The sequence below is a fragment of the Symphalangus syndactylus genome, chromosome 4 (assembly GCF_028878055.3).
Source record: "Symphalangus syndactylus isolate Jambi chromosome 4, NHGRI_mSymSyn1-v2.1_pri, whole genome shotgun sequence".
NCBI lineage: Eukaryota > Metazoa > Chordata > Mammalia > Primates > Hylobatidae > Symphalangus > Symphalangus syndactylus.
In genome coordinates, this window is record NC_072426.2 from 20,431,254 (window position 1) to 20,457,521 (window position 26,268).

Consider the following 26,268-nt stretch of genomic DNA (forward strand, 5'->3'; position numbering starts at 1 on the left):
CTACCTGACTTTAACTGCACCAGGAAGCCAATATTTTTTGTCTTTTAAACTTTACTAATGGTAACCTCACAGGTAAAACCAACAAGCCTCAATTAAGGTTATGATTTAACTGTGAATATATGAGGTATTTCCAAAGAGTGTAAGCAGTTCTTACAGAATTTAGAAACTTTCAAGATAACCCAGAGAAAAGAAGATTTAAGAAAAAGGCTGGAAGTTGTTCACAGAGGTGAAGAGAATCAGCAAATGGCAATAGTTATACAGATATCAACCTAAAGTACTCATTCTCTAAGCCAGAATTGAACCTAAGTGCCATTGTAAAATGGTGGAGGCTAGAACAAAACATTGCCATGTGGTTACAGATCATGGTAAAATAAGATGGAGGCCTGCAGCAAAGTTTGCTACTGAACATACACAAAGTTAGGCAAAGCACACTGGGTTTGCTATAGCTTAAGATCAACCCCACAAATCCTTTTTCATAATTAAAATTTTACAGAGAATATAAACAGTGATAGCTGGGGTCCTGCCCTGTAAAATGTTTTCTAAAAAGAAAAGGAAAAGCCTCTCACATAAAAGTTAACTTCTGACAGGTAGAGAAAAGGAAAAAATAGTTAAAATGCAGGGTTAGAAAGATGGCTGGAGGAAGAACCTCTAATTCTTATGCCAATGGGTTCCCAAACTTGACAGGGGTTGCTGGGGAACCACCAGTTCACCAGTCCATCCTGAAAACAGAAAGAAATGGCCAACATTTCTGACCCCCAGGAGTAGTGTGGTCTGGTGAGGCATAATTTCCTCTACCCTCAGAAGAAGGCTGAGGACAAAAAAAGCTTAGAAGTCAAAGAAAAAAAGATATTTTAGTTTATATGTTACCATCTTTCTTCAAGCCCCATGTCTGCATGCCAAAAGTGTTGCAGAACTTTCTCCTTAATTCAGCTAAAACAGGGCTCTTGTCACATGACCAGGAAAGGTTAGGCTCACAGACACATAGAAAGGTGAGGAAAATGGAATTTACTGGATGAAAGGGGAAAAGAAAAAATAACTCTCAGCAGGCCGGGCGCGGTGGCTCACGCTTGTAATCCCAGCACTTTGGAAGGCCGAGGTGGGTGGATCACGAGGTCAGGAGATCGAGACCATGGTGAAACCCCGTCTCTACTAAAAATAGAAAAAAATTAGCCGGGCGTGATGGCGGGCGCCTGTAGTCCCAGCTACTCGGAGAGGCTGAGGCAGGAGAATGGCGTGAACCCGGGAGGCGGAACTTGCAGTGAGCCGAGATTGCGCCACTGCACTCCAGCCTGGGCGACAGAGCGAGACTCCGTCTCAAAAAAAAAAAAAAAAAAAAAAAAAATAACTCTCAGCAAAGCGAGAGAGTCCTGTTAGAAGGTTTCCTGCCTCACAGATTGAATCTCAGGTCACCACATTTGAAAAGGAGGGGCCAGGCTCCTCTCCACTCCCCTCCCCCGCAAAACGGTGCAAACTTCCTGAACTCTACCCCATCCTCTAGTGTACAGGTGGGCATTATTCAGAAAGAATCAATCGGGAAAGGATGGGCTTCATTTGCGACCAGCAGTCCGGTTTTTTGGCCTTCAGACTGTTTTAGGCTTGAAGGCAGGGTTTCGCCGGGGACCCTTGGCTGTGTGCTGTCTCTCTCATTATCATTAGTATGACATTGGACATTTTTCTGTGATTTAATTATCTGAGCCACACAATGTAGTATTTTATTAAATAATGATGCAGAGTAGTTTCATAAAATTTAGCAATTTAAAAATCAGACTACAATTTAATGCTTAATTTAGTGTTTCCCAGCCTGGGAAGCCTTGAAAAGGAAAAAAAAATAAAGTTGGAGATATTATTGCATGCGATTGGGACTACAGGGACTACAGCACATTACAATGAGCATCTCTGAAATGCATAAACTTTCTATAGCATCTAAATCATCAATATAGAGCTAAAGAGAAATAAGCAGGATAATCTAAAAATGACCCTGGGAGCTTACTAGGGTTTTCTGGACAAGATAGCTTGGACTGTAAGGTCCAATTTTCCTCAGAGACAGGATATGCCCCCAGGTTCAGGCTTTCATCAGACTAATGACTCTGTCCCTACGACAGGGCCTTGCAATATTCCATAGGCCTTCAGGTCTCTGGATGCTGGGCAACCTATATTGCAGATAATGCCTACAAAGAGCTGACACACTGATCCAGGCTCTTCTGCTTTGACAGCCCCTAATCTCCTCATTGGCAAGGCTACTTTCCCCCAGCTGACTTTTAAAAAGGGGGAAAAGCTGGGAGGAGGAAATAGGTGTCCACACTGTAGGCCCTGTAGCATCCGGGTCGCAGCACACACCTCTGGGGGACAATAAGGGAATTAAAGATTGTGTAACTGTTTCATCCCTACACTTGCTTATCCTTGGGCTTTGTAAAATTTCCAAATGAGGCCTACCCCTAAATCTTGCTATATGACTTTGTGGCATTTGTCTAGAATTCCTTTTCATGACAGGAAATCTAGAGGGAATCCACCATTTAGGACAGAAAACTTTAAAAAGAAGTTAAATGTAGAGTTTATGTCGTAAAATCTGGTAAAAGCCTTACTCTGAGAGGAGCAGCCTACAAATACCTTGTGTTTGTATGACAGAATGTTCTAAAAAGAAACTGATCCTCCAAACAAATTTATGGGGAAGTAGAGTAGATGATCACCTTTTTCCTGTCCTGGGCAGTATAACCTGTTCAGTATTGCTGGACAAAGGGGTCTTGATCCAGACCCCAAGATAGGGTTCTTTGATCTTGCACAGGAAGGAATTCAAGGCAAGTCACAAAGTTCAGTGAGAAAGATAGTTTATTGAAAGCTACTCAGCTACAGAGTAGGGTGTTCTCAGAAAGCAAGAGCAGGAGGAACACATCATCTTTGTTTTAAACTCTTCTTACATAGGGGCCTCATCTATGTAAAAGCTAAGCTAAATTAGCTCTACTTGTGGGTGAGCTGACATGACAAAATTTAGTACTTTGTTGATTTAAAGAAAGTTATATTTGGTATTGTAGTGCCTAAGTACATCAAACATGACTATTACTATCTTAAAAGCATATGTTGTTATGTGATATCAGGACATCTGAACATTCCACTGTCATAGGAATTTGTCCTTGTGGGAAAGCATTACTAAACTGCTTCAGTGGTTGTAAACACCTCATGACCATTGCTCATGACTATCAAGGAATATGCTTTGCTAGTTTTAAAATGATGTTGATTTTAAAATGATGTTGCCCTGGCTCTCCTATGGTCCTGCTTCCCTAACCAAAGCATATGCATGCTCAGGTCACCACACTGCTTAAACCCTGTAAACTTCCCTCCTCCCTGGGTAAAATAAGTTTGAGTTTCTTAGCTTATGAGTGAGAGTTTCCATCACGTGGCCTTTGCCTATCATGGAAAAGATCCATGACACCCATGGTTTCCAAAACTTGCCATACTCTTCCACATTACCACACCTTTGCAGAGGCTGATTCTCCTGCCTTAGCTAAGCTCCTTTTCAATGCCCTGACACTAATTACAGAATGCCAATTTCTTAGTAACAACTCTGTTACATTTGTATTTTGGTCCATATTTTTTCTCACTATTTTATGTTGTCTTCTTAAAAATTATGTTTATTTCCCCCTACTAGATTGCTGCAAACTTTGGAGTTCATTGTTTTATATACCTGCCATGTAGCATAAGGCCTGGACCATTGAAAATTCTCAGTAATGAATATTGAGTGTCATTAAATTGTATTACTATTATTTTTCCTTTGAAGGATGACATAGAAACTCCGCTGGACCAATACCCTAGCTGATAAAAGTCATAGCTGGTACTTGAATTTGCCTTTTTACCTTAGCTCAAAGTTCTGTCTACCATAATGATAATATGAATAGTAATAATAAAGTTATTCTTTAAAATTTTACTTTTAAAAGATGGAATTAGAACAAAAATTAGGAAAGGGTTTCCTTTTTAACTTGAGTCAGTCAATTTAACAGGTTTAACATTGAAAATCTTATCAAAATTCAATTTGGTGTCTGGTGGATATTTTAAACTTCCATTTTTTTTTAATGACAAAGGATAGTATTACTGACATCTGAATGTACTTATGTACCCTTCCTAATGTTGTAAACAAATTTTTCTTAGAATTCTGACATTTTAATTAATCACTTAATCGGGAAATTAAAAAAACTAAATGTATATTTTAAAAGGAATATTTACATTACTAGTATTTTAAGATAGAATTTTTTAAATTATTCTTTCATATTAGTCTAAAATACTCTCTAGTTTAAATAATTCTGGAAATTATACTATATCACCTTTTATAGATTCATCAAGCATATGAATAAAACAAAACAAAATAGAAAACTGAAATAAAACCATTAATTTGACTTAAGCCAACATTTCCCAAACATGTTTGTCCACAGAACCTACTGTGGCATTACATCTATTAAAATCCTATTTGTATTTTTGAAAAACAATTTGTTTAACACTGATCAGGGAGTTTGTGACTTAAACACAGTAGCAAGAGCAAATTGTGGATTGCTGATTAATCCAAATAAAATATTTCTGCCAAATTACTACTCAAGAGACTGATTCTAAAATTCTAATGTGAAATAGAATCATTCTATGTCACAAATAAGGTGAAACATTCCTGTCAATAAATCCTAAAAGAAGAAACCTAAAATTAAATTGAGCTAAACTGAAAGAAATTCTATTTCAGGGAAAAATCCTGATGGAGTAAAGTCTAGAGGATTCCAGTGGGGAGAGGAGTGGAATGCATAGGGAGGGAGCCTACCCATGAAACCCCAAGCCTAGCCCCCTAATGGTTGAAACCAGAGTGGGGATGAAGTAGATGGTGATGAGGGATGGGAAGAGAACAATCAATATCAAACTGTATTGACCTGACTGAAATCTATCAATTGCACTGATGATTGTTCAGTTGGTCACTCTAATTTTCCCCTTATGGAAGTAAGTACTTAGGACCCATTTTATGGCTGTGACAAAGAGTTTGTGCAATTTTGTGGAGTTTGCTATACTATACTTTACTGTAAAAGCCTAGTTGGGCTGCAGTGACTGGATAAACATATTTAGTGTAGAAGTTTTCCCTGATTAGCTTCAAATCTAAGGGAACCTAAATTTAAGTCTGTGAGAGAAGTAACCATATACTTGAAGTGTTTCTCATGTAATTACAAACCTGTTATCAGAGACACTATCTTACAATGTTGAGGTCTGTTTAGAAAGCACCCACTGATAAGAGCTCATCTATTGCTATACAGAATGAAAATGTAGTTTCATAGAATAAAAGCTACCTGATCCTCTTCATTTTTGTTAATACTTAATTTTTTCACTAAACCTTGTAAAGCTTCTAGAACTCCTGAAAACAACCAGAACAAGTTTGTTTAATTTACATTCCCAGATAAAATACTTCGGCCTCTTTAAAAAATCTCCCCTCTCAGTCAAGAGGATTTTGAACAAATCCACAAAGCAATGATATGTTTTCAACACCTACAGAATTCCTAAGTGTTAAAATATTCTCTTTTTCTGATTCTCAGAGGCTATTTTGAAAGTGCTGTTATCTTAGTGGTGAATCAATATACTCAGTTATGAGAATCTCATTGTACATTTTCACAAGAATGCTCTGAAATAAAAATGAATTTGTTGGATGGGAAATTGGTGTTTTTTAATGAAGAATGAGATCACTGGCTTCCCAATGGTAGTATAAGGAACACTTCCACTTGGGGTGCTGTTTTTCAAAGGGAATGCTTCCCTGCTATAGCCAAAAAGTGTAGCAGAACAAGGGGTATGCCTGGATTGATCTGGTTTACATTTCTATAAAAATGCTTGAAGTATGCTCTTGGATCTCTGTAAAAAAAATCCTTTAGAGATCCGATATTGAAAAAGAAAAAGTAGCTACAGCATAATAAGGAGGATGTTAACTAAAGGATGTTGTCATTTTAAATAGGATGGAGAGAGTAAAACTTATTGAAAAGGTGACATTTGAACAAAGGTTGGAAGAAGGTACAGGAGGCAACCACATTGACTCTGGGGGAAGAAAATTCCAGGCAGAGGAAACAGCTCTTACAAAGTCTCCAAGGAAGGGGCATGACTCTGGTATTAAGAAATAGCAAGGATGACCGGAACAGAATGAGCAAAGATGAGAATAATTGGAGATGGGGCTGGAAAGCAAAGAGAGTGCAGGCAGAGATCAAGTCAGGCCTTGTAAATCTCCTAAGAACTTTGTCTTTTATCCTGAGTGAAATAGAATGCCAATGGAAGATTTTGCACTGAGGAGCAAATGAATTTTAAAAGGATCAGTTGGATTCTCTGTGAAGAACAATAGGTAAGGACAAGAATGTAAGCAAATGACCATTAGGAGGCTATTGAAACATTCAAGTGAGAAATAGTGGTATAGTGGTGGCTTAAAACAGAGTGGTAGCTGTGAAGATGGTGTGAAAGGGCCAGATTCTGGATATATTTTGAAGGTAGAGACAAAAGGATTTCCAGAGAAATTGAACAAAGGGTGTGAGAGAAAGAGAATTGTCAATCATAATTCCAAGATCTGTGGCCTGAGAAACTGAAATGCTATTTGCATGGTGGAATTTCATATTCCTGAATTCCCAATTCATGTGATATCCAATTAAGGAGGTTGTGCTTTGGTGACAACTAGAATGAACTGCTTTAATCCAATTTTGTAACAGTTTAGAAAACCTGATTCCAGTTGTATAATCTTTTGGTTAAATTTCACCCAAAGACCCAAAGCCAGTCTACAGCACCTAGAAAAATGACCCACTAACATCCTAATGTGACACCTGTAACTATAATACAGGTGTGTGTATTTGCCAGAATCCATCTACACTGACACTGGGCTGAGGACACCGTCCAGGAATGGCTAGAGCAGCATCTTGCTCTGACTGGTGTGCAGAGGCAGATAATTCTAAGAGCAAAACAATGGCTTTGGAATGAGGCCCAGGTAAGTTTGAATTTTAGTTCTGGCCCTTTTAAACTCATCTTGAGGCTTTCATCTATGAGATAAAGAATATAATATTACTTCCTCTGTTTTTTTTTAAATTATCATTGAATGAAATACATACATACTCTAATAACTGCTGGTTCTCATTCTCTCCTCATCTTTCTCCTAACTTCAGATCCCTGATCATGTGCTAGTACTGGTAGTCTGGATGGTACTTGTACCATGTTTCACTGTCTACCAAAAAACTCATTAAAGCCTGCATCACTTTAGGTCTACCACGGAGGCCAGAAGCAATGTGGGGGCTGGACGTGGTGGCTCACGCCTGTGGTCCCGGCACTCTGGGGGGCGAGGCGGGTTGATCACTTCGGGCTAGGAGTTCGAGACCAGTCTGGCCAACTTGGAGAAACATGAAGAATACAACAGACAAACCAACCAACCAACTCAGTGACAACAAAACAGGTCTACCCTGGAGTCATACTCTAATTTTTTCTATTTTCTTCCCTTTCTGATCCTTTATCCCACTTTCTTTTTCTTCCTCCTCCTTCTCCCTCTTCTTTGTCAAATAGAGGATTGAGTTATTATCACTGATCCATATAAAGTCCCTCTCTCATTTATTTTAACTCCCACCCCCCATTTCTATTCCCCGACTTCCCATGTGCAACCTTCCTAATATGTTTGATACGCATCTTTTTCTTTGTATGTATTTTTAGAAAGTGTTTATTGTTTTTGTATGCAAAAATTAACAAAAAAAAAAAAAAAAAAAAAAAGCCTGCATCACTTTGTATTCCACTTAAACTGTCCTCTTTTGGATACCTTTTGTGAAGTACAAAAAGTCTTCTTACCTAGACTTAGTAAAAATCCTGTTTTAAAAAGTAAGTTTTCTAGTTATGTTACCAAAGCTTTTCATTTTTGATTTTACTACCTTTATATTTTATATAGTTGTTCCTGTATGGCTCATGGCAAGAACTTACTAAACATTATCTGTTTTTAATAATAATAACATTATTATTTGACAATTACAGGTGATGGAAATCAAAGTCTATGGTGTGGCTCCCTTTAAAAGCTTATGGCTGCCCATGAGTTTATGAGAACCTTTTTTTCACAAAAAGCGTCCATTCCCATTGTTGTTTTCTACTGTCAATTGGAAATGCCCTTGCTGCCTGTCTCAGGTCTAAGCCAACCCAGCCTGGGGTTTGCTGCTTACATGCATAGTGTTCTTCCTCATGGGCTCCACAAAGGTGTGGATCTGATAATTTTTCAGGTGAATAAAATAAAATTGACAAGGATCCGGTAAAGATAATAAGAGAAGAAACTGAGTATGGGAATGGAATTCAGGTTCTCTGAAAAAGCAGCAGTTGAAAGATGTACATTAAAAAATCAATTCAGATTTTGCAATTTTTCTTCTCTCAAGGGCCAATTTGCTGAGGAAAATATTTTATTTAGATATGTGAAGTCAGCCTTGTTCGCAATAAACTAAGTAAATTATAAATTAAATGCTAATTTCAAAAGCATTAATTAAAACTTTTGATTAAACCCTTCTGCCCTAAAGAGAAAAAAACTGTTTTTTTCATAAAAATGCTTTTTTGTGCATTTTTCATGGTTGAATCTTTAGTATTCATCACTGTCTATATTCAAACAAGGCTTCTGTGGATTTCAACAAGTTACTGTAATGTTTTAAAAAATTAATTAATACATAATAGATACACATATCTTCTGGGTATAGGTAATGATTTAATACACACTTAAAATGTATAAAGATCAAATTAGTGTAATTTGGATTCTACCACTTAAATATTTGTCTTTTATTTACGCTAAATCCATTCAAATTATTCTCCTCTAGCTCTTTTAAAATATACAAGAGATTATTGTAAACTGTCGTCACCCTATTGATCTATCAAATTCTAGGTCTTAATTCTTCAGTCAAACTGTGTATTTATACCCATTAATCAACCTCTCCTCATCATCCCTCACCATTGCCCTTCACAGGCACCACTAGTCTCTGTCTTTACGAGATAACTTTTTTAACTTTTGCATGTGAGTGAGAACATATGATATTTGTCTTCCTGTGCTTTGCCTATTTTATTTAATGACTTCCATTTCCATCCATGTTGCTGGAAATGACAGAATTTCATTCTTTTTATGGCTAAAAAATATTCCATTGTGTATATATACCACATTTTATTTACCCATTCATACATTCACGGACACTTAGGTTGATTTCATATGTTGGCCATTGTGAATAGTGCTGAAATAAACATGGGAGAGCAGGTAGCTCCTTGATATACGATTTTCTTTTTCTTTTTGTATATATACCCAGTAGTGGAATTACTGGATCATATGGGAGTTCTATTTTTAGTTTTTTGAGGAACCTTCATATGATTTTCCTTAGTGGCTATACTAATTTACATTTCCATCAACAGTATACAAGGGTTTTCCTTTCTCCACATCCTCACCAGCATCTGTTATTACTTGTATTTTTTAAGCCACTTTAACCAATATGAGATATTTTATATGGTAATCATTTCTCTGATGACTGGTGATATTGAACATTTTTTCATATATTTGATGGTCACTTGTGTGTCTTCTATTGAGAACTGTCTACTCAGATTCTTAGCCCAATTTTAATTGGATTTTTTTCCCAAGTAGAGTTGTTTTTGCTCCTTATATATTCTGGTTACTAATCCTTTGTCAGATGAATAATTTGCAAATATTTTCTCCCGTTCTGTGGGTTGTCACTTCACTTTGTTGACTGTTTTCTTTGCTGTGAAGAAGCTTGTTAACTTGATATAATATTATTTATCTTTTTTCCTTTGGTGGCCAATGCTTATAAGTTCTTATACAAAAATTCCTTGCCCAGACCAATCTCATAAGCATTGCCCAATGTTTTATTCTAAGAGTTACATAGATTCAGGAGATAGATTTAAGTTTTTAATTCATCTTGATTCAATTTTTGGATATGGTGAGAGATAATAGTTTCATTCTTCTGTGTATGATTATTCAGTTTTCCCAGCACCATTTATTGAAGAAATTGTCTTTTCCCCAATGTTTGTTTTTGGTTCTTTTCTCAAAAAAGTAAGTTGGCCATAAGTGCATAGGTTTATATCTAGGCTCGCTATCCTTTCCCACTGGTTTGTGTGTCTATTTTTATGCTTGTACCATGCTGATTTAGTTACTATTAGCTTTGTAGTGTATTTTGAAGTCAGGTAGTATGATGTCTCCAGCTTTGTTCTTTTTGCTCAGCATTGTCTATATGAGGTTTTTTGTGGTTCTATATAATTTTTAGAATTGTTTCCATATTTCTATGAAGAAGGACATTGGTATTTTGATAGAAATTGTATTGAATCTATAAGTTTCTTTGGGCAGTATTTTCATTTTAACAATATTAATTCTTTCAATCCATGGGCATGGAATATTTTTTCAATTTTTTGTGTCCTTTCCAATGTCTTTCATCAGTGTTTTATTGTTTTTCTTACATAGCTCTTTCACTTCTTTAGTTAAATCGATTCATAAATATTTTATATTCTTTGTAGCTATTGCAAATGGGATTGCTTTTCTGATTTCTTGTTCAGATTGTTTGCTGTTGATGTATATAAATGGTACTGATTTCTGGATGTTCATTTTGTACCCTGAACTTTACTGAATTTGCTTATCATATTTAACAGTATTTTTGCTGGAAGGTATTTCTAAGTATTACATTTTGTTATCTGAGTAAAAGGCTAATCTGACTCCTTCCTTTTCAATTTGTATGCCTTTTCTTTCTTTCTCTTGTTTAATTGCTCTGGCCAGGGCTTCCAGTATCATATTGAATAAAAATGATGAAAGTGGCCATCCTTGTCTTGTTCTTCATCTTTGAGGAAAGACTTTTTTTTTCCCCCTGTTCAGTCCAATGTTCATCTTGGGTTTGTCATATATAGCCTGTATTATTTTAAGGTATTTTCCTTCTATACCTATTTTGTTGAAGGGTTTTAATCATAAAGGAATGTTGAATTTTATTGAATGCTTTCAACATCTATTGAGATGAGAGTATGATTTTTGTTCTTGCTTCTATTAACATAATGCATCATGTTTATTGATTTGCATGTGTTAACATTCATCACTTGCATTCCTGGGATGAATCCCAGTGGTTCATGGTGAATGATCTTTTTAATGTGTTGTTAAATCATATTTGCTCATATTTTGTTGAGGATTTTGGAACTATATTCATCAAGGATATTGACCTGTAGTTTTCTTTTTTGGTTATGTCTTTGTCTGGTTTTGGATCAGGAAAATGCTAACTTTGCATAACAAGTTTGAAAGCATCTCCTTCTCTTAATTTTTTGAAGAGTTTGAGAAGAATTGTTATTAATTCTCCTTTAAATGTTTGGTAGAATTAAACAGTGAAGCCATCATGTCTTGAGTTTTTCTTTGATGAGAGACTTTTTATTACAGTTTTAATCTTATTACACATTATTTATTTGCTGAGGTTTTCTATTTTGTCGTGGTTCAATCTTGGTAGGTTGTACGTGTCCAGCAATTTACCCATCTCTTCAGGTTTTCCAATTTGTTGACACGTAGATGTTCATAATGGTATCTACTGATCTTTGTGTTCTGTGGTCTGAGTTGTCTTCTTTTTCATTATTGATTTTATTTATTTGGATTTTCCCTCTTTTTTCCTTAGTCTAGCTAAAGGTTTGTTGATTTTATTTATCTTTTCAAAAAACCAAGTTATTTAGTTGTTCTTCTATTTGTTTTATTTTCTTTTATAAGGTACCACTTTTAGCTATTTCTGCTCTTATCTTTATTATTTGTCTCCTACTAATTTTTAATTTGCTTTGTTCTTGCTTTTCTAGTTTCTTGAGGTGAATCATTCAGTTGTTTATCTGAAGTCTTTTCACTTTTTTTCTTGTAAACTCTGATGTAAACTTTTTTGAAGTGTATTTCTATAAACTTTCCTCTTAGTACTGTTTTTGTTGTATTGTGTACACTTTGCTATATTGTATTTCCATTTTAATTTTTTTTAATTACCTTATTAATGTCTTCATTGACCCATTGTTAGTTTTGGAGCATGTTGTTTAACTTCTAGGTGTTTGTGTATTTTCCAAATTCCTCTTGTTAATGATTTCTAAATTTATTCACTTGTGGTCAGAAAAGATAATCGACATGATTTCTACCTTTTTAAATTTGTCAAGACTTATTTTGTGGCTCACAATATGGTCTATTCAAGAAAATGTTTATGTCCTGATTAAAAGAATGTGTATTGTACAGAAGTTGAGTGAAATGTTCCATAAATGTCCATTAGGCCTATTTGAACTAGTGTGTAGTTTAATTCTGATGTTTCTTTGTTGATTTTTTGTCTGCGTTACCTTCTCATTACTGAGAGTGGAGTGTTGAAGTTTCCTATAATTATTGTATTGTAATCTCTCTCTTCTTTTAGATCTATTAATGTTTGCTTTATATACTTGGGCACTCTGGTGTTGGGCATATGGATACTTAAAATTGTTATGTCCTTTTGATAAACTGAGCCGTTTATCATTTTATGGTGATCTTTTTGTGCGCTTTTAAAGTTATTGATTTGTATTCTCTATTATGTGATATAAGAATAGCTACTCCTGCTAATTTTTGGTTTCCAGATGCATGGAATATTTTTTCCACCCCTTCAATTTCAGTCTAAATGTGACTTTATATGTGAAGTGCTGCTTTCTTTCTTTCTTCCTTTTTTTTGGAATATGCATAATATAGTTGAGTCTTGTTTCTTTATTCATTCAGCCACTCTATGCCTTTTAATTGAAGAATTGAATCCATTTACATTCAGTGTTATTAATGATAAGTAAGGGCTTACTACTGCCATGTTGTTCTTTGTTTACTGGTTGTTTTGTAACTCCTCTCTTCCTTTCTTCTTTGCTTACTGTGTTTCCTGTGGCTAGGTGATTTTTTCTGGTAGTATGTCTTAATGTGTTGCTTTTGATTTTTAATGAATCTATTACAAGTTTTGCATTGCAGTTACCATGTGGCTTACAAGAAACATCATATAGATATTATAGATATGACAAGTTATTTTAAATAAAGATGCCATCTTAGATCACAAAAAGAAAAATAATGGAAAGAAATACGCTACACCAACTTTATTTTTAACTACACCTTGACTTTACGTTGTCTCAATTCACGTCTTTTAATGTTGCCTATCTCTTCACAGATTGCTATTGCTATTATTATTCTTGATAGAGTTGCCTTTGGGCTTTATACTAGAGTTACAAGTGAATTGCACAACACAATTACAATATTAGAGTATTCTGGGTTAGTTCATGTACTTAATTTTACCAGTGTGTTTTATACCTTCTAATGTTTTCAATGTTGGTGGTTTTTTTTTTTTCTTCAGATTTTTTTCAGATGAAAGAACTCCCTTTTGCAATTCTTATAAAAGAGGCTGGTGTTGGCAATTTTTTTCAGCTTTTGTTTGTCCGGGAAAGAGTTTCTCTTTCATATGTAAAACATAGCTTTGTGGGATAAAATATTCTTAAATGGTAGTTACTTCTTTCAGTACATTGAATATGCCTTCCCACACCTTGTTGGTCTGTGTGGTATTCATTAAGACGTCAGCTCCCTGATGAATTGGAGCTCTTTTACAACTTGTTTTCTGCTTACTCTTACTCCTTTTAGAACCCTCTCCTTGTTTTGACCTTGGAAAGTTTGATTAATTCCTGCCTTGAGGTAGTCTTATTTGGGTCAAGTTATGTAGTGTTCTCTAACCTTCCTGTACTTAAATATTTGTCCGTTTTTCAAAATTTGGAAAATTTTCTGTTTAAGTTTTCTACCCCTTGTGTTTGCTCAGCTCCTTCTTAAAAAGCAATAATTCGGCCGGGCGCGGTGGCTCAAGCCTGTAATCCCAGCACTTTGGGAGGCCGAGGCGGGCGGATCACGAGGTCAGGAGATCGAGACCATCCTGGCTAACACAGTGAAACCCCATCTCTACTAAAAATACAAAAAATTAGCCGGACGTGTTGGCAGGCGCCTGTAGTCCCAGCTACTCGGGAGGCTGAGGCAGGAGAATGGCATGAACCCGGGAGGCGGAGCTTGCAGTGAGCCGAGATCACGCCATTGCACTCCCGCCTGGGAGACAGAGCAAGACTCCGTCTCAAAAAAAAAAAAAAAAAAAAAAAAAGCAATAATTCTTAGATTTGATCTTTTGAGGTAGTTTTCTATATCTTGTAGGTAAGCTTTCCTTTTCATTCATTTTTTTTTCTTGTCTTATGTATATTATTGAATAGCTCACTGATCATTTTCACGCTTGATCCATTCTGCTGGTGAGAGCCTCTAATGTATTTCTCAGTTCAGCAAATGTTTTTCTCAGTTAGAAGATTTCTGTTTGATTTTTAAAATTATTTCAATCTCTTTGTTACATGTGTCTAATAAATGTCTGGACTGCTTTTCTGGGTTATCTTGGAAATCACTGAGCTTCCTTAAAACTGCTATTTAGAATTTTATTAAGAGCATTCACATGCCATGGTCCCAGTGGAGTCAGTCACTGGTTCCTTGCTTTGTTCATTTGAAGAGTTCATGATTCCATTTTTTTTTCTTGTAGATGTATGTCTATATATTTGCATTGAAGAATTAGTTACTTATTCTAGTCTTTGCTCTCTGTTTTGTTTTGTTTTTTTTTAGGATATATTTGCTTAGATTTTTTTTTTTGTAATTTGCCTGTTGATGTTTTTATTTTTACCCCAACAAGGTCACTGCCTCCTTTTCAGCACTTGAAGGCCTTTAAGCCTAGGTTTGGCTCAGTTCTAGTAAACAATCAGAATGCTGAAGGTCAGAATGGGAAGGTCCCAAAGCTGGTATTCCATTAGTGTGGGAAGGCTGGCTACAGATGTGTGTTCAGGGTACCTGTGGAACAAACCTTCTACAATGTGATGCTTCTGAACAGCCACTCTGATTTGGCACCTCCTTTAGCAGAGTTATAGAGCAGAGTTTCCAGAGCAGGGGATGGTAGTCCTACCTCCCTCCTTTGTTTAGGGTGATTGTCAGGGATATTCTACCCTTCAGATACTGTTGGTGATCTCTGTGGGTTGAAGTAAGGACAGGCCTCCTGCCAGGGAATCTTAAATGATGGGGAAGCTGGTAGTCCATCTTAATTTCATTTTTCCCTCTCTAGAAATCATGAGTTATAAAATTCTCATGCACTTGATGTGGGGCATTTTCGGGGCAGGGGCATCATGGATACAGAGGTTTGATTCTCCTTCCGTGTGCTTCGAGTCTTTTCACTTCCCTTTGGCTCTGGGAACTGTCTTATCCTCTTATTTGAATTCTGGGATATTGCTGGTGATAATCTCAGTACTATATATTTGTTTTTGGTTTTCTGTGGGGGATAGTTAAGCCAGCTTGCTTCTTTGTCAGTATTTTGGAACCAGAAGTCTTTCCAAGAAGTAACTGCTTGATGTCATTTTTATATGCCTATTAGGTCAAGTTCTGATTTGAGTTAAATGTGGGATATGCAGTAAATATATAGTTTTCTAGAGAAAGAAAGTTGATTTATAACTTTGAATGGAGGACAAGAATGCTCAATTCAGTGTTATTGCCAAATGTGTTCATATTCTGTCTGTATTTTTCTCAGTGAACAATGATAATGCAGTTCTGAGGCCTGAAAAATTCTCACAGTCTCTTACCAAGTCTTTGATCTATCTTGGGGTTTCATTTGTTTCCTTACTGCTAGGAGAAAGGTGTTACTATATACCTCGAAGAGATGCTATAAGGATCTTCTCAAATCATTATTTAAACACTTAGAAAACATGCCCATTTGTTGTTCTACAAGACACAAGTAAGATGATAAATGCTGTGTGTTATATAAATTGTGTCCTAAAATAGAGGTTCACGAATACATTGAATACATATCTGAGAAATTGTGTTAGGACAGTGGTGACTCATGCATTACTAAGGAAAATTTTATCCTGTGATTTCAACTTTTGGAATAATTTAAAACAGAATGTAATCCATACTTATAATTATTTAGGTAGGAATACTTCTCAAAACTGTAAATGCATATTTGCTTACTTAATTAGAAGTGAGAAAACTGCTAGTGATTTCTGTGTTACTCTCTTCCAGACAATGAGGGAGGATGAAGATAGTCATTAATACTTTTGGGAATCAAAGTAAATTAATTACTCATTTATATTGGAGTACCTGAAGAAACAGTTAAACTTCAGTGGCTAGCCAGTCGGTTCTTTTGGTAATTCTGCTCTTTGTTATGATCTTTTAAATGCGTATTTTCTACACAGTTTCTTTAACACGGTGAAAGTAAAAGAAAGCTCCCTCATAATAAATACACTTTCACTTCCCTAAAGTAAATAGTAGCTTTCATCATGCTTGAGAGAGGATTGTGCAGACATTTTTCACTGAATATTTAAGCAAAAGACAATAGATTTGTCATTATCAATATTGTATTAGTCTGTTTTCACACTGCTGATAAAGACATACCCAAAACTGGGAACAAAAAAAGGTTTTATTGGACTTACAGTTCCACATGGCTGGGGAGGCCTCAGAATCATGGTGGGAAGTGAAAGACTCTTACATGGCAAAGGCAAAAGAAAACGAGAAAGAAGCAAAAGCAGAAAAGCAGAAACACCTGATAAACCCATCAGAGACTTACTATCAGGAAAACAGCACGAGAAAGACCGGCCCCCATGATTCGATTACCTCCCCATAAGTCCCTCCTGAAACACCTGGGAACTCTGGTAGGTACAATTCAAGTTGAGATTTTGGTGAGGACACAGCCAAATCATATCAACTATCATCATTTTTTTTTTTTTTTTTTTTGGCCATAGTCGTTTTCTCTTAGCCTTTGTGCTTATTTCACTATCATTATTTTTCCAAGTGAGTTTTAGAAAAAAAACTTAAAAAAAGAAGAATAAAAGCTCTAGTCACTTAACTTTAGGTTAATATAATTTGGTAATTTACTAGTAGTTAACCCTCATGCAATCCGTGAAGATTATTTGATGTGAACATATAAATGGCATACTTGGAAGAGTTTTTGTAAAATAAAGTGAACAAGATCTACCCCACCATTATCCCTGAAGAAGCGAGTCTATCTAGGAAACATAAATCCAACCTTGAAAATGGAAAGTGTATTTACTGATTGTGACCAAATAAATTTGTCACTCTTTTCCTTTTTTTAAACATCCCATTTAGTGTAAAATTTGAAGGTCATTTAACTGATGAGTTTCACTAAAAATACAAATTATGTTTGGTTTAAAATATTGGACTTGGAAAGTTACTGGTGTCCAGATATTCTGATTTTTCAGCTTTCAGTTCCCAGTTCTGAGTGATTATCTAATCAGTGAATTTCATGAAGCCTAAAATTCTCATCTCATAAAGTCTAAAATGCTCACAAAACCAGGAAAAGAACCTAGGATTACCTCTTTCCTGCCTCAGCTGCCACTCAGCTCCTCCATTTCTTAACAATGGCTCAGCATATATTCGTTTTATAAATTGAAATTCTCGTAAAGTTTCATTTGAAGAAGTAATTCTGCTGATTCCAAAATTTTGAAAGCTGCAGTTATAAACTATTGGGAGATTACTTACTCAGCAGTTTTGATGTTCCGCCAGAATCCAAAGGCCAGAACTTGAGCACCTTGTTGACAGGTGTGACTACCAGGTCAGAACAGAAGGGGATCAGGAACTCACATAGGAAATCCTTTGCTACAGAGAAAGCAGGCATAAAATGTTAGAGCAGAATAAAGTTCTACATTCTAGGCAGAGAGGTAAAGTTTCATTAGTTGGAACACCATGAAATGGAACTGACTTTGTTCTGTATGTTCCAATTAGATTGGTCCCAGGGTGTGAGTTTTTTGATTTTGTAAGCACAAACTGATTAAGGTCTGTTCTTGGTTGCAGAGCTGATGAGAATGTGCTCTTATTTGACAAACAAGTTCTCCTAATGTGCTTTGCCATTTTGTTAAGTATTTAAACATATTATGAGTTGCAGCGTATGGTTTAGATTGGTGGTACTCCAACTGTTATGTACATTGGAATCAGCTGGAGGACTTGTTAAAAGGCAGACTGCTGGTTTCCACCTCCAGTTTCTGATTCAGAGACTGGCTTTGGAAGTGTGGTCTAAGACTGCATTTCTGAGTTACCAGTGATGCTTCTGCTGCTGTTCTAGGAATCACACTTTAAGAATGCATCTCTGGTTTAGAAATGACTATAGTTCACTTTTTAGTTAAATGATTTCTATATACCAGGGTAAAGTATTTTTCTTTCCTAAATGACTTTTTTTTTCTGCCTTAATTCCCATTCCCCCATCCTTTTTCTGTGGAAATTCTTAGCACAATATGTGAAATTTTTACCAAGAAGATCAAAATTTAATCTTATAAAAAGGTATCTAAAAAGTCCTACAACTAACAATGATGATACAATGAATTATTTTTCTCTAAAGTCAGAATAAGGCAAGTCTGTCCACTGTCACCACTCCTATTTACACTATACTAGAAGTCGTAACCACCAAAATCAGCTATGAAAAATAAAAATGAAAGATGAAGATTGGTGAAAAATCAACATATTTTCTCTTTTTGCAGGAAACATGGCTGTATAAGTAGAAAACTCTGAAGAATTTGCTGTAACAAATATGTTTAGAAAGGTTACAGATAACAATATCTAATTTAAAAGTCCTTTGTATTTCTACATACTAGTAATAAATTGGAATTTAAATTTTATAAAAAGTACTATTATAATAGTACTATCTAAAATGAAATACTTCAATATAATCTGACAAAAATTTGAAGGATCTATATACTGAAAAGTAAAAAATATTGATTAAAAAATGAAAGTCATATATAAAAGGAGATATTATTCAATTACCAGATTGGAAGTCTTATATTGTCAGTCCTTCTCAAAAGAATTCATACCCCGCGCGCCCAGCCGGCGTGAGCACAGCGGCCCCGCTCCCCCAGGGCCGCGCCGAGGCAGGCGAAACCCCGCGGCGCCCAGGCGCGGGCCCGGGCCCCCGCCGCCGCCGCCGGGCGCGGCATTTTCATTCAGGCGACGCTTAAGGGAGCCCGGCCGTGCCCGGTGCATTGTGGGAGCGGCCCGTTTTCAGGAGGAGGCGGAGGGCGCAAAGCGAGCGGGTGGATCCACGAAGAACCCAGCCAACCCGCAGAGGGAGGGGAGGGGCTGAGCTGTGAGGAGAGCGGGACCCAAGAACCATGTCTACGCGGGAGTCCTTTAACTCGGAAAGTTACGAATTGGACAAAAGCTTCCGGCTAACCAGATTCACTGAACTGAAGGGCACAGGCTGCAAAGTGCCCCAAGATGTCCTGCAAAAATTGCTGGAATCTTTACAGGAGAACCACTTCCAAGAAGATGAGCAGTTTCTGGGAGCCGTTATGCCAAGGCTTGGCATTGGAATGGATACTTGCGTCATTCCTTTGAGGCATGGTGTGCTTTCCTTGGTTCAAACCACAGATTACATTTACCCAATCGTAGACGACCCTTACATGATGGGCAGGATAGCATGTGCCAATGTCCTCAGTGACCTCTATGCAATGGGGGTCACGGAATGTGACAATATGCTGATGCTCCTTGGAGTCAGTAATAAAATGACCAACAGGGAAAGGGATAAAGTGATGCCTCTGATTATCCGAGGTTTTAAAGACCCAGCTGAGGAAGCAGGAACGTCTGTAACGGGCAGCCAAACAGTACTAAACCCCTGGATTGTCCTGGGAGGAGTCGCTACCACTGTCTGCCAGCCCAATGAATTTATCGTGCCAGACAATGCAGTGCCAGGGGACGTGCTGGTGTTGACAAAACCCCTGGGGACACAGGTGGCAGTGGCTGTGCACCAGTGGCTGGATATTCCTGAGAAATGGAATAAGATTAAACTAGTGGTCACCCAAGAAGATGTAGAGCTGGCCTACCAGGAGGCGATGATGAACATGGCGAGGCTCAACAGGACAGCTGCAGGACTCATGCACACTTTCGATGCCCACGCCGCCACTGACATCACGGGCTTCGGGATTTTGGGCCATGCGCAGAACCTGGTCAAGCAGCAGAGGAACGAGGTGTCGTTTGTAATTCACAACCTCCCGGTGCTGGCCAAGATGGCTGCGGTGAGCAAGGCCTGCGGAAACATGTTCGGCCTCATGCACGGGACCTGCCTGGAGGCTTCAGGCGGCCTTCTGATCTGTTTACCACGTGAGCAAGCAGCTTGGTTCTGTGCAGAGATAAAGTCCCCCAAATACGGTGAAGGCCACCAAGCATGGATTATTGGGATTGTAGAGAAGGGCAACCGCACAGCGAGAATCAAAGACAAACCCCGGATCATCGAGGTCGCACCACAAGTGGCTACTCAAAACGTGAATCCCACACCCGGGGCCACCTCTTAATCTAGACAGAAATAGCTGTTTGGTTTTGTTTTTAAATAGAACTATTTCCCTTATCACTTCAATTAAAGACTATAAACAACAAAAATCTCATTGTGTCTACACATCGGGGTGGCCTTAGGTCGGTTTGTAAGTGGATACAATTAATAAAATAAAATCCATTGCCTTTTTTTCCTGTTACATTAACTGAAGATGCACCTAATCTTGAGGCAGCTTCTGAGTTGAGAATTATATTGTTATCCAATACTGTTGATTCATTTTGAATCTTTAGACACTTAGCTCTTGCCGCATAGGTTGTTTTTAAAGGTGCTTTCACATAGCACAGACATTACCAGTAGTCATGTCAAATAGCAGTTGGTGTCTTCATTTTATGTATATTTATCATAGAAGTCTGATGTTTTTTTAAGCATCTTGAATGGTTTTCTGGAGAGACAGCATTGGTAAGTGACACATGACGGTATCCCAGTCCTAAGAGGGTTGCATGATTCCTTTGAGTGTTTGATTTGAAAAGCCTAGTCTTGTCTCTCAAGAGCATCTCGGACCCAGAACATTCTCCAGTAGTGCATTCAGTTTAACACAGCAAGTGCTTCACTGCATGGAAAACACTTTGAAGACAAAAAAGAAATCTTATTTCTTTTTTTGTAGCCTTCCTGATATTTACAGTAATACCATTAACTGTTTTATCGACAGCAAAAAAAGGATACTTTTTGCAATGTAATTAGATGTTCTACAGTGCTACAAGGAATTGCCTTCCGAATGGAGGTTCATGTATAATACTCATTTACAATTCAATATATAATTACGCAAATAATTTTTAAATATAATCAATAATAAAGACTGTTCTGTGGATGGTAGTGTTTCATACATTTTATATTTTGTATAGTGATTTCAGGCCTTTTGTTAAAATCAGCAGCTATTTAGCCTAATTCTTAGCATTATTTTGTCCTTTGCGCCAGTACTTTTTTGTGCACGCTTTTTGTGATCTGTGTTAAAAACCTGCATTGCCAACATTGCAGCTCGAACTTAAACTTGTTATTCAAATAAATATTTAATTTTTTAAATTGCTCTTATATAATCAGATGCCCCTTTTAGTATTATTTTAGAAGCATTGGGAGGGTTTTGCCTAAAGTACAATTTATCGGGAAAAACTAGATTTTAGTTTTATAAAACTTTTAAGTCTTTCATGGGACCTATATTTTCTTGAATTAAATTTTGTAGTTCTAGAATAAATAGGCAATCTAAAAAGATGTTCTCTGTGTTTTGTAAATGGAGGCTTCCTTATATTTTAACCTACTAAGCAATGAGGAAGGATTCCTGTCATTAAGCACAAGGGCACTGGATCCTCAAGTGCCCGTCTTCATGAGAGAAAAAGCAGCACATCCTGCACGTTTCTGGTGCTTCCTGCTCACAGGCACCAAAGCCACACATGTAAACTGACTTCTTGCCAAAGGAAATGACCCCTGGGAAGATCAAGCTCCTGGAAGAGGCTTGAACTCAGACGCGCCCTCCTCCAGGAACCAGCGGGCAGGGCAGCCTTCATGCATGTGTAACTGGACCTCCAGTCATAAGTATGGTGTGCAGTATGGAAGAGGCTGCTACGGAACTGAAATTGATTGGACATTTTATAGGAATTGATACAGATGTTGGTCCTCAAAAGCTACAAACCAGTGGTCTGCAAAATAAAGTGTGTTGGAAACCTCTGAGTAAAAAAAAAAAAGAATTCATAGATTTAATGCAATCACAATCAAATTTCTAGAATTATTTTGGTAGATGTTGATAAACTACTTCTAATACATATGTATATATAGAAAGAGCAAGGGGATGAGAAAAATGACAAGGAATGAGAGTAGACAAAATAATTTTGAGAAAAAAACCCACAAAATTGGAGGACTCACATTACCCAATTTCATGACTTATCATAAAAATATAGTAATCATGGCAGTAGGTATTGGCTAAAGCATGTATGCACTGAGCCAAACATGGTGGCTTGAACATATAATCCCAGCTACTCAGGATGCTGAGGTGAGAGAATCACTTGAGCCCAGGAGTTTAAGACTGGCCTGGACAACATAGCACTATCCCATATTAAAAAACAGTAAATAAATTCTAAAACGAATAGACACATCAGTCAGCGGAACTGAATACAGAAACAAAAACCTGCCCCGTACAAATACAGCAAGTTCACATGAACAAACATGGAAAGGCAATTCAATGAAGAAAAAATGAATAATTCATAATCTTAATGCCAGTAAAGAGAATCTTAGCCTATACCTCTCATCTTAGACACAAAGCCTTAAAATAGATTATAAAACTAAATATAAAATCTAAAACTATAAAATCGCTAGAAAAAAAGACAGAAATATGTATGTGTGACTTCGGGCCAGGCGTGATGGCTTGCGCCTGTAATCCCAGCACTTTGGGAGGCTGAGGCAAGTGGATCACAAGGTCAGGAGATCGAGACCATCTTGGCCAACATGGTAAAACCACGTCTCTACTAAAATACAAAAAATTAGCCAGGTGTGGTGGCACATGCCTGTAATCCCAGCTACTTGGGAGGCTGAGGCAGCGGAATCACATGAACCCGGGAGGCGGAGGTTGCTGTGAGCTGAGATTGTGCCACTGCACTCCAGCCTGGCGACAGAGCAAGACTCCGTCTCAAAAAATATCTATATCTATATCTGTATGTACATATAGATATATCTGTGTGACTTTAGTTGGGCAAAGAGTTTTAGATATGACACCAAAAGCATGATGAAAAAAAGATAAAAATTGATTGGATTTCATTAAAATTACAAATTTTGGCATAGTGAAAGATAACTGTTTAGAGAAAGAAAAGGCAAAAACACACTCTGAGAAAAATATTTGGAAATTATAGTTGATATGGTTAGGCTTTGTGTCTCCACCCAAATCTCATCTTGATAAATTGTTATCCCCGGTTGTTGAGGGAGAGACCTGGTGGGAGGTGATTGGAACATGGGAGTGGTTTTTCCCATGCTGTTCTCATGATAGTGCGTGAATTCTCATGAGATCTGATGGTTTTATCAGTGGCAATTTTTCCTGCCTTGCTCTCATTCCCTCCTGTGGCCTTGTGAAGAAGGTACCTGCTTCCCCCTCAGCTTCTGCCATGATTCTAATTTTCCTGAGGCCTCCCCCAACCATTCAGAACTGGGAGTGAATTAAATCTCTTTCCTTTATAAATTACCCACTCTCAGGTATTTCTTTATAGCAGTGCAAAAGCTAATTAATACATTAAATTAGTACTACAGAGAGTGGGGTATTGCTATAAAGATACACAAAATGTGAAAGTGATTTTGGCTCTGAGTAGTGGGCACAGGTTGGAACAGTTTGGAAGGCTCAGAAGACAGGGAAATGTGGGAAAGTTTGGAACTTCCTAGAGACTTGTTGAATGCTTTTGACCAAAATGCTGATAGTATGGACAATGAAGTCTGGGGTGAGGTGGTCTCAGATAGACATGAGAAACTTATTGGAAATTGGAGCAAAGGACACTCTTGCTATGCTTTAGCAAGGAGACTGGTGACATTTTGCCCCTACCCTAGAGATCTGTGTAACTTTACATTTGAGGGAGATCATTTAGGGTATCTGGCAGAAGAAATACCTAAGTGGCAAAGCATTCAAGAGGAAGCAGAGAATAGAAGTTTGGAAAATATGCAGCCCAATCATGATGTTTTAAAGAAAAACCCATTTTCTAGGGAGAAATTCAAGTTGGCTGCAGAAATTTTGATAAGTAACAAGGAGCCAAATGTTAATTTTCAAGGCAATGTGAAAAATGTCTCCAGGGTATGTCGGAGACCCTCACAGCATCCCTCCTCTCATCACAAGCCCAGAGGCCTAGGAAGGAAAAAAGAGTTCATGGGCCAGGCCCAGGGACTTCCACTTTGTGCAGCCTCAGGACTTGGTGCTTTCTGTCCCAGCTTCTCCACGTCCAGCCATGGCTAAAAGAGGCCAAGGTACAGCCCTTGCCATTGCTGCAGAGGGTAAGAGCCCCAAGTCTTGGTGGCTTCCACATGGTGTTGGGCCTCTGGGTGCACAGAACTCAAGAATTGAAGTTGGGAAACTTCAGCCTAGATTTCAGAGCATGTGTGGAAATGCCTGGATGTCCAGGCAGAAGTCTACTGCTGATATGATCATGGATAACCTCTGTCAGGGCAGTGCAGAAAAGGAATGTGGGGTTGGAGCACCCATATACAGTTCCCACTGAGGCATTGCCTAGTGGAACAGTGAGAAGAGGGTCACCATCCTCCAGACCCCAGAATGGTAGATCCACGGACAGCTTGCACTGTGCATCTGGAAAAGCCACAGGTACTCAATGCCAGCCTGTGAAGAAATTGCACAAGGCCATGGGAGCCCAACCCTTGCATCAGCATGCCCCCGAATGTGAAGGGGAGTCAAAGGAGATCATTTCGGAGCTTTACATTTTAATGACTGCCCCACAGGGTTTTGGATTTGCATGGGGCCTGTAGCTCCTTTGTTTTGGTCAATTTCTCCCATTTGGAATAGAAGAATTTACCGAATGCCCATACCCCCATTGTATCTAGGAAGCAACTAACTTGTTTTTGATTTTACATCCTCATAGGTGGCAAGGAACTGCCTTCTCTCAGATGAGACTTTGGACTGTGGACTTTTGTGTTAATGCTGGAATGAATTAAGATGTTGGGGGACTGTTGGGAAGGCATGATTGGTTTTGAAATGTGAAAGGGACATGAGATTTTGGGAGGGCCCAGGGATGAAATGATACGGTTAGGCTTTGTGTTGCCACCCAAATCTCACCTTAAATTATAATCTCCAGGTGTTGAGGGAGAGACCTGGTGGGAGATAATTGGATCATGTGCGTGGTTTTCCTCATGCTTTTCTCATGAGAATGAGTGAGTTCTCACGAGATCTGATAGTTTTCTGCATGGCAGTTTTTATTCCTTTGCTCTCACTCCCTCCTGCCACCTTTTGAAAAAGGTGCCTGCTTCCCCTTCACCTTCCTCCATGATTGTAAGTTGCCTGAGGCCTCCCAGCCATGTGGAACTGTGAGTCAATTAAATCTCTTCCCTTTATAAATTACCTAGTCTCAGGTATTTCGTTATAGCAGTGCGAAAATGTACTAATACAATATTTCTGACAAAGGACTTGTATCTAAACTATAGAAATAATTATCAAAGCACATCAATAAGAAAAATAAACAATGGACCAAATATGTGAACAGACACTGCATCAGAAAGATATGTGATGGCAAATAATTACATGAGTAGATGATCTACATTATAATCTATTAGAGAAATGCAAGTTAAAACCACAATGAGATACCAAAGTATACATGTTAGACTGCCTTAAAAAGCTACAACAGAGGTAAAGAAATTGAATTAGTAACCAAAAAACTTCCCACCAAGAAAAACTCAGGCCAAGGTGGTTACACTAGCAAACTTTAGCAAACATTTAAAGAAGAAATAATGCAATACTCCACACATTGCAATACTTCACAATCTTTTTCAGAATAAAAATGAGATACACTTCTCAGTTAATTCAATGACAACAGTATTACCCTTATACAAAAAGCAGATAATCGTTACAATAAAAGAAAATGACAAATAACTCTATTAAATGTAGACAAAAATATTCAACAAAATTTCTGTGAACAAAATTTAATGATATACAAAAAGGATTATCAGTATGACTAATTAGAACTTATCCCAGAAATGCAAGATTAGTTTAACATCAGAAAATGAGTTATGTAGTATACCATATTAATACAGTAAAGAAAAAAATGGCTTTAATCATCTCAAGAGATAAAGAGAAAGCATTTGACAAAATGAAATATCAATTCATGATTTAAAAACAAACAAATTTTTTTTAAAGACATTCTTGACAAAGTTGGAATAGAAGAGAACATCCTTGACATAAAGGGCTCTTACAAAAAATAAAAAGCAAATATACTCAATGGTGAAAGAT

General features: G+C 37.5%; 1 protein-coding gene across 2 annotated transcripts; it reads left to right on the plus strand.

Moving 5' to 3' along the window:
* The first annotated feature begins 19,089 nt into the window (after window positions 1-19,089).
* On the plus strand, window positions 19,090-21,374 carry LOC129480444 (selenide, water dikinase 1-like). Of its 2 annotated transcripts, XM_055274209.2 has the most exons (2): window positions 19,091-19,887; window positions 20,095-21,374. In XM_055274209.2, exons 1-2 carry the CDS (start codon window positions 19,138-19,140, stop codon window positions 20,314-20,316), a joined length of 972 nt encoding a protein of 323 aa, XP_055130184.1. In that variant the 5' UTR covers window positions 19,091-19,137; the 3' UTR covers window positions 20,317-21,374. The 2 variants fall into 2 exon arrangements, with proteins under 2 accessions (XP_055130183.1, XP_055130184.1); XM_055274208.2 differs by having other exon boundaries at window positions 19,090-21,374.
* Window positions 21,375-26,268: the final 4,894 nt, after the last annotated feature.